Source organism: Mustela putorius, unplaced genomic scaffold, assembly GCF_011764305.1.
Source record: "Mustela putorius furo isolate JIRA1106 unplaced genomic scaffold, ASM1176430v1.1 tig00000196_pilon_pilon_pilon, whole genome shotgun sequence".
NCBI classification, from domain to species: Eukaryota; Metazoa; Chordata; class Mammalia; order Carnivora; family Mustelidae; genus Mustela; species Mustela putorius.
The window spans coordinates 15,028,212-15,036,425 of NW_025421310.1; the positions used below are offsets into that span (position 1 = coordinate 15,028,212).

An 8,214-nucleotide genomic window follows, 5' to 3' on the forward strand; every position below is an offset into this window, starting at 1 on the left:
CTCAGTTCTGATTGGTGCCCATGCTGATACCTGCTGCTAAATATTGGGATATTACCCTTCCCCATGCCAGTAAGAGCTTTGTTGCCCAGATGGGGAAATTAAGATCTATAGAAGAGCTGGGGTGACCTTTTCCTTTCCCTCAGCACAGAGCACACAGCTGGGCCTGGGGAGGCAGATGCTATGTAAAAATTTATTTAAGTCACCACAGGCCTTTTGTTGCCCCGTGCAGCATCCCACTCTACCTGCCGACATCCTGCATTGGAGAACTTGTGACCCCGGTGTGACTGTGAAGAGCTGGCTGGGGAGGGACGCTGCCTAGCTGCTGCTCTGCTCCTGTCTCCTGTTCCCTCCCCTGGCCATGACAGAGACCCGTGAGCCAGCTGAGACTGGGGGCTATGCCAGCTTGGAAGAAGACGATGAGGACCTCTCTCCAGGTGAGGCACCCTTAGAGATAGTGGTATTGCCTCGAGTATCATCCTGGCTTGGAATTGGGGCTTCATTGAGAAATCTAGAGCGGGGCTGTCTCCTTGTCTTCCTAGGTGTTCCATTCTGGCTGGGACTGTGCACCCTGCTGGTGGAATCCTTCTGGCTGAGACTTCTGGGGGCTGTAGATTGACTAGGATTGCTCTCCTTATTGAGGGTTCTAGATCGGCTGTGGTCTCTCTCTTCACTGGGGGTTTGAGATCGGCTGTGCTCTCTCTCCTCGCTAGAAGTTTGAGATAGGCTATGACCTCTCTTGCTGGAGGTTCTAGATAGGTTGTGAGCTCTCTCCTCTTGGGGGGTTCCAGATTGTCTCTGATTTCTTTCTTTTCTGAATGTTCTGGATTGGTTGTGCTCTCTCTCTTTTCTGAAGGTTCTGCATTGACTATGACCTCTCTGTTTTCTAGGGGTTCTGGGTCGGCTGCTATCTCTCTCTTTTCTGGGGATTCTGGTTAGGCTATGATCTCTTTCCTGGCTGGAGGTTCTAGATAGGCTGTGATCTGTTTCTTTGCTGGAGGTTCCAGATCGGCTGTGCTCTCTCTCCTCGCTGGGGGTTCTGGATCGCCTGCCACCTCTCTCCATGCTAGGGGTTCTAGATCGTCTGCCACCTTTCTCCTTGCTAGGGCTTCTAGATAGTCTCTGATCTCTCTCCTTACTGGGGCTTCTAGATCGCCTGTGGTCTCTCTCCTTGCTGGGCGTTCTAGATCGCCTGTGGTCTCTCTCCTTGCTGGGACTAATACATTGTCCTTGACCTCTCTCCTTGCTGGGTGTTCTAGATCGTCCATGATCTCTCTCCTTGCTGGGGCTTCTACATTGTCCTTGACCTCTCTCCTTGCTGGGTGTTCTAGATCGTCCGTGATCTCTCTCCTTGCTGGGACTTCTACATTGTCCTTGACCTCTCTCCTTGCTGGGTGTTCTAGATCGTCCGTGATCTCTCTCCTTGCTGGGGCTTCTACATTGTCCTTGACCTCTCTCCTTGCTGGGTGTTCTAGATTGTCTGTGATCTCTCTCCTTGCTGGGCGTTCTAGATCGCCTGTGGTCTTTCTCCTTGCTGGGACTTCTACATTGTCCTCGACCTCTCTCCTTGCTGGGTGTTCTAGATTGTCTGTGATCTCTCTCCTTGCTGGGGCTTCTACATTGTCTGCGACCTCTCTCCTTGCTGGGCATTCTAGATTGCCTGTGGTCTCTCTCCTTGCTGGGACTTCTACATTGTCCTTGACCTCTCTCCTTGCTGGGTGTTCTAGATCGTCTGTGATCTCTCTCCTTGCTGGGGCTTCTACATTGTCCTTGACCTCTCTCCTTGCTGGGTGTTCTAGATCGTCCGTGATCTCTCTCCTTGCTGGGGCTTCTACATTGTCTGCGACCTCTCTCCTTGCTGGGCATTCTAGATCGCCTGTGGTCTCTCTCCTTGCTGGGACTTCTACATTGTCCTTGACCTCTCTCCTTGCTGGGTGTTCTAGATCGTCTGTGATCTCTCTCCTTGCTGGGGCTTCTACATTGTCCTTGACCTCTCTCCTTGCTGGGTGTTCTAGATCGTCCGTGATCTCTCTCCTTGCTGGGGCTTCTACATTGTCCTTGACCTCTCTCCTTGCTGGGTGTTCTAGATTGTCTGTGATCTCTCTCCTTGCTGGGGCTTCTACATTGTCTGCGACCTCTCTCCTTGCTGGGCATTCTAGATCGCCTGTGGTCTCTCTCCTTGCTGGGACTTCTACATTGTCCTTGACCTCTCTCCCTGCTGGGTGTTCTAGATCGTCTGTGATCTCTCTCCTTGCTGGGGCTTCTACATTGTCTGTGACCTCTCTCCTTGCTGGGTGTTCTAGATCGTCTGTGATCTCTCTCCTTGCTGGGGCTTCTACATTGTCTGTGACCTCTTTCCTTGCTGGGTGTTCTAGATCGTCTGTGATCTCTCTCCTTGCTGGGGCTTCTACATTGTCTGTGACCTCTCTCCTTGCTGGGTGTTCTAGATCGCCTGTGATCTCTCTCCTTGCTGGGGCTTCTACATTGTCTGTGACCTCTCTCCTTGCTGGGTGTTCTAGATTGTCTGTGATCTCTCTCCTTGCTGGGGCTTCTACATTGTCTGTGACCTCTCTCCTTGCTGGGTGTTCTAGATCGTCTGTGATCTCTCTCTTTGCTGGGGCTTCTACATTGTCTGTGACCTCTTTCCTTGCTGGGTGTTCTAGATCGTCTGTGATCTCTCTCCTTGCTGGGGCTTCTACATTGTCTGTGACCTCTCTCCTTGCTGGGTGTTCTAGATCGTCTGTGATCTCTCTCCTTGCTGGGGCTTCTACATTGTCTGTGACCTCGCTTATTGCTGGGGTTTCTAGACTGGCTGTGACTTCTTTCCCTTCTGGGGGTTCCAGATTGGTTATAATATGTTCCGTTGCTGTGGGTTCTGGATTGGCTCTGTCTTCTCATCTGACTTGGAGTTCCTTTCCGGGTACGACTTCTTGCCCTACTGTGATTTCTCTTGGAACTGTGACTTCTCATCCTACTGTGGGCTCTCTTCTGACTTCGACTTCTTGCTCTTCTGGGCATTCTAGACCAGCTCTGACTTTGGGTCCTACTGGGGGTACTGGACCAGCTGTGGCTTTGGGCCCTGCTAGGGGTACTAGACTGGCTATGACTCCGGGTCCTGCTGGGTACATTATCCTGGTTGTAACTCTTGACCTTGCTGGATACTTCATTTGGGCTGTAACTCCATTCCCTACTAGGGGTGATCATCTCACTATAACTTCTCACCCTCCTTGATGATGATGGAGACTGGCTATAACCTTTCTCCTTGAAGGGAGTTCTAGTGGGGCTGTAACTCTTTGCCCTACTTGGGGTTATAGCCAGCCCAGAACTCTTCCCCATGCCTGAGGCTCCTGGTGGGCTGTAACTCTTCTCTCTGCTCATATTTTTAGGCTGGCTCTTACTTTTTTCCCAGTTGTTGTTTCTAGGCCGGCTGGAACTCTTGCCCCCACTCTGTTTTTTCTGGGAAGTAGGAGTTCTCACCCTGTTGGGCACACCTGGTGTGGCACCATGAGTTCTCATCCTGCTCATAGTACTGGCCCTGCTGGGTGACCTCTTGGAGCTGTGGCCTCCCCTTCTTCCAGGAGTTCGGCCCCGGCTGTGAGTGCCCCTCCTTTGGTGGCGTCTTACCCCACTGGCCTTGCTGACTTTGCTGCCCCTGGTGTCAGTGCTGGCCTTGCTGGGCGTTCTTGCCCTGCTGTGGACTCGGGGCTTGCTGCCGGGCTGTTTAGAAGGGGCTGTCTTTGTACTTGCCCACTTGGTAGACTTGGAACTGCTTGGGCTTGTGACCGAGTTGGGGGCCGTTGATGGCTTAGTGGACACCGAGGAGCTATTGGGCATTGCCGATTTGGTGGGCTTCAAGGAGGCAGGAGGCTTGGAAGGTACGTTGGACATTGAGGGTTCAGTTGATGCTGAAGACATGCCGGGCTTTGAAGATCTTGTAGGTGGAGAAGGCATGGTAGGTGCAAAAGGGCTGTGGTCCTTAAAATCACAGTGGACATGAAAGACCTGGTTGCCATGGACAATGACCTGATTGCCTTTCCCAGGCCAACCGCGTGAAGTCATAGTGGGCTTTGAAGGCCCTAGACAGCTGGTGGTATGAAGTCAGGTGGGAGGAGAGAGGGGGTGGGGGGTGGGGGAGGGTGGGGGGGTGGGGTGGTGAGGGTGTGGGAGGGGGGTGGGGTCCTCCCAAGGCCAGAGGGGTTTCCTCTGTGTTGCAGCCATTCAGCAAATGTCCGCTGAGACTGACTGGGTACTTAGCACTGCTGGGACGTGGAGATAGGTCAGGCCCCGGGCCTGCCTTCCAGGAGTCCCCTGTCTCCAGGTCACTCCGCAGGTGGTCAGAATGTGTTGGGGTTTGGGTGGAGGGGGTTTGGGGGGGCGGGGCAGGGGTAGAGGGTTCCCAGGTGAGAGAGATACACTAACCGCCTGAGGAGTCAGGGAGAACCTCACAGAGGACGTGATGTGTGAGCTGGGACCTTAAAGAGGAGAAGGAGTTTGCTAGTAGGGAAGAAAAGGTCACCAGCTGGGGGGAAGAGCAGAAGCAAAGGCCTGAAGGGAGGAGGGAGATCAGGGCCTCGGGGGCACCCGTGTGCACTTGGCCCAGATGTCCTGGGCTGGGCAGTGTTGTGGACCCCAAAATGAGTCAGACCTGCCCTCAAGGGGGTCCTAGTCTGACAGGGAAGATGTACTGGGGCCCAGATGGCTGCAGCCTTTAGGACAGTCACCAGGGGAGAGGCTGGGCTAGCGGGAGTCACCGTCATAGCGGCCAGAGCTTGTCCTGGGGCCTGAAGGATGAGTAGGAGCTCGCCAGGTGGACAGAGTGGGGGCAGCCTTCCTGGTGGGGGGAGCAGCCCACACCGAGGCCTCAGGAAACATGTGTTAAATGGTAGAGAGACAGCAGGACAGAGGCAGGAACAGGTAGAGAGAGCCAACACTTAGCACCTACTCTTATGCCCTGGCGGTGCTGGGGAGCCAGCAGTGAGTCAGAGCAGGTCTGGTGGGAAGAGGTTGGGGACACAGAAGTTCACGGCCCTGTGGGCTCAGGGTGAGGACAACCAGCAGGGAAAAGACAGTGAGTGGCTGCCTAGAGTGAGGAGATCTGGGACAACCTCACCAAGGAGAGAGGCTTCCTACTGGGTCCTAAAGAATGATAGGGAAAACCAGGGTGAGACATTCCCAGCAGAGAGAACTGGTGTGAAAGCCTGTGAAAAGGTTTGCTAAATTGAATGCCAGGCACAAAGAAGGTGTTCTAGATGCTAGAGGCACAGCAACGAACCCGAGTCCCTGCTTTGGGGACAGGCAATAACCACAAGTCGATGTTGGGTACAGGAAATTGAAGAGAAAAACAGAGTCAGGAGCATAGGGAGTGCTGGGGAAGGGTTGCCAATCAGATGGAGTGGTGAGGGTGTCGCCGAGAAGGTGACCCTTGAGCAGAGACTTGGCAACGGGAGAGAGCAAGCCTTATCCATCTGTGAAAATGGTCGCAAAGACCCTGTGACAGGTGCATGAGGAGCCCAGTGTTGTTGGCTGAGTTGTCACAGGACCCCTCTGGGTTGCTGGAGGAAATTGAAGAAGAGGGGCCAGGATGGACACAGGACAAGGCTGTGGCAATCCTAAGGGGATGCTTTTGACAGGCGCCTGCAGTATTTCCCACACCGCTGCCACCGTAGGGGGGCCTCCCTCCTCCCTGACCAGTGCTCTGTGTGCACCCCTCCATAATGACTGCTAAGGACACCCTTACCTGTCATTGACTGCAGATTGTTTTCGTTTCTTTACCCAACACTTGTCCTGAACATGTCCTGCATGCCCATGAAATCACAGTAATATATTTGTACTTAACAAGTATTTTAGTAGGGCACCTGGGTGGCTCAGTCGGTTAAGCATCTGCCTTCAGCCCAGGTCATGATCCCCAGGGTCCTGGGATCAAGCCCCAAATCTGGGGGCTCTGCTCAGCAGGGAGTCGGCTTCCCCGTTTCTCTCTGCGTGCCTCTCTGCCTACTTGTGATTTCTCTGTCAAATAAATAAATAAATAAATCTTTTTAAAAAATAAATAAAATTTTATTTTATTTGAGAGAAAAAGAGCGAGAGAGAAAGAGACAGAGACGGGGAGTGCAGAAGCCGGGGGAGGGACAGAGGGAGGAGCAGACACCACTGAGCAGGGAGCCCGATGCAGGACTTGATCCCAGGGCCCTGGGCTCATGACCTGAGCCGAAGGCAGATGCCCAAACATCTGAGCCACCCAGGTGCCCTAGATTTATTTATGTGAGAGAGAGCATGCATGCGCGCACACTGGCGGGGGAGGGCGGAAGGAAAAGGAGACAGACTATCTCAAGCGGACTCCTGAGTGCAGACCCCGGTGGTGCAGGGCTCAATCCCATGACCCTGAGATCAAGACCTGAGCCGAGATCAAGAGCCTGACACTTAACTGATAGAGCCACCCAGGCGCCCCAAGAACAGGGCTCTTAAAATAGCAAGGAACACTGTTATTGTTACTGTTTTTATTACTGCTACTTCGTCCTTATTAAACTCCTAAGATGCAGTTCTTGCAGGACATCTGATTGCTTAGACACTGAGCAACTACCGAGTCCCAGGCCGTGTTCCATGTGACTGGGATTCACTTGTTGGGAAGAGCAGGGCTGTGTGCAGGCTCCCCGCTCCAGGCTGCAGCCAGTCGGAATGAGGCTCAGGGCAGGGGCAGGGCCCACGTCCTCAGATGCCTCTGTCTCTCCCCTCTGTTCGTCCCCCTACAGGCCCTGAACATTCCTCTGACTCTGAATATACTCTCTCAGAGCCGGACTCCGAAGAGGAAGAAGATGAGGAGGAGGAGGAGGAGGAGGCCACTGATGATCCTGAATATGACCCCGGCTACAAGGTGAAGCAGCGCCTGGGGGGCGGCCGGGGGGGCCCATCCCGCCGGGCCCCCCGTGCAGCCCAGCCCCCAGGCCCCCCAGCCCAGCCCTGCCAGCTCTGTGGCCGCTCACCCCTGGGGGAGGCCCCACCGGGCACCCCGCCTTGCCGGCTCTGCTGCCCTGCTACAGCCCCCCAGGAAGCTCCAGCCCCTGAAGGCAGGGCCCTTGGGGAGGAAGAGGAGGAGCCGCCTCGGGCTGGGGAGGGCCGACCAGCTGGGAGGGAGGAGGACGAGGATGAGGACGAGGAGGAGGAGGGCACCTACCACTGCACAGAGTGTGAGGACTCCTTCGACAACCTCGGGGAGCTGCATGGGCACTTCATGCTGCATGCCCGGGGCGAGGTGTAGGCAGGGACCCTCCCAGGGAGCTTGGCAAGAGGGGCGGGGTGGGAGGAGGGGGTTGAGGAAACAGGGGTGATCACAGCGGTCATGGGGGACAGGGGTACCGCTGGTCTGTGTCGTCTTAGTGGTAGATGTGTGAAGGCCAGAATAAAAGCCAAATTCTGTGTGTGTCGGTCCAGCGTGTTTGGTGTGCGTGTGTGTATGTGGACACTCGAGTGTGTGAGGCCCGGGCCTGGGCGTTTATCTCCCTCCACCACGATGCTCCTTCCTGGGGGAGCCTTAACCTCATTGTCACCAAGACTTTAAACGTTTCCTGAGTGCTTGTGTCCTGTGTGGTTTCCACGTATTTACGCATAGACCCCATGATATGCAAGCTCAACGCCACAGAGGTTTCAGCGCCCACATCAGAGTCCAGGGTGGGTGTTTCAGGTTGGGCAACCCTTCTCCATGCAGTGATTCCAGGACCCAGGCCATCCCTTAGCCAACTGAGTGGCCATCGCCTGGGTCCTACTGGTGGAAGAGAAAGGCGAGGTACATGCGATGTCTTACCAGCCCCAGCCCCAAGGGGGCACATACTGCTCCCATTGACGCCCTTTTGCTGAGAAATGAGTCACACGGCCACAACTTCACGCAGGGGACTCTGGGAAAGGCGGTCTAGCCAATGCCCAGGAAGCAGAGAACGGTTCGTGGAGGATGATGGAGGACAGCCAATGTTCTCTGCCCCTGCCTAAGAACCTTCACAAAGAGGACGTTAATTATAATCAGAGCTGTGCTTCCCGGGTGCCAAGTGCCGGTCCAAGAGCTTTATATATATTGACTCATGGAAGTTGTGTATCTAGGAACTTACAAAAATAGAACCTTAATTATAATTACAGCTGCCATTTCTCCAGCACTTACAGAGTGCTGCATTTTATTTGCATGAGATCATCAGGTCCTTAGAATAACTCTGTGAGGTAGGGACCGTGATCCAT

General features: G+C 54.4%; 2 protein-coding genes across 2 annotated transcripts; one reads left to right on the forward strand and one right to left on the reverse strand.

The window, feature by feature from the left end:
- Nucleotides 1–296: 296 nt before the first annotated feature.
- ZNF428 (zinc finger protein 428) lies at nucleotides 297–7,411 on the forward strand. The gene is made up of 2 exons (XM_004767698.3): nucleotides 297–434; nucleotides 6,744–7,411. The coding sequence occupies exons 1-2, from the start codon at nucleotides 359–361 to the stop codon at nucleotides 7,247–7,249; spliced, it is 582 nt and encodes a 193-aa protein (XP_004767755.1). The 5' UTR covers nucleotides 297–358; the 3' UTR covers nucleotides 7,250–7,411.
- On the reverse strand, nucleotides 394–4,092 carry SRRM5 (serine/arginine repetitive matrix 5). Its single transcript, XM_045077210.1, has one exon. It carries the CDS (start codon nucleotides 4,054–4,056, stop codon nucleotides 394–396), a length of 3,663 nt encoding a protein of 1,220 aa, XP_044933145.1. The 5' UTR covers nucleotides 4,057–4,092.
- Nucleotides 7,412–8,214: the final 803 nt, after the last annotated feature.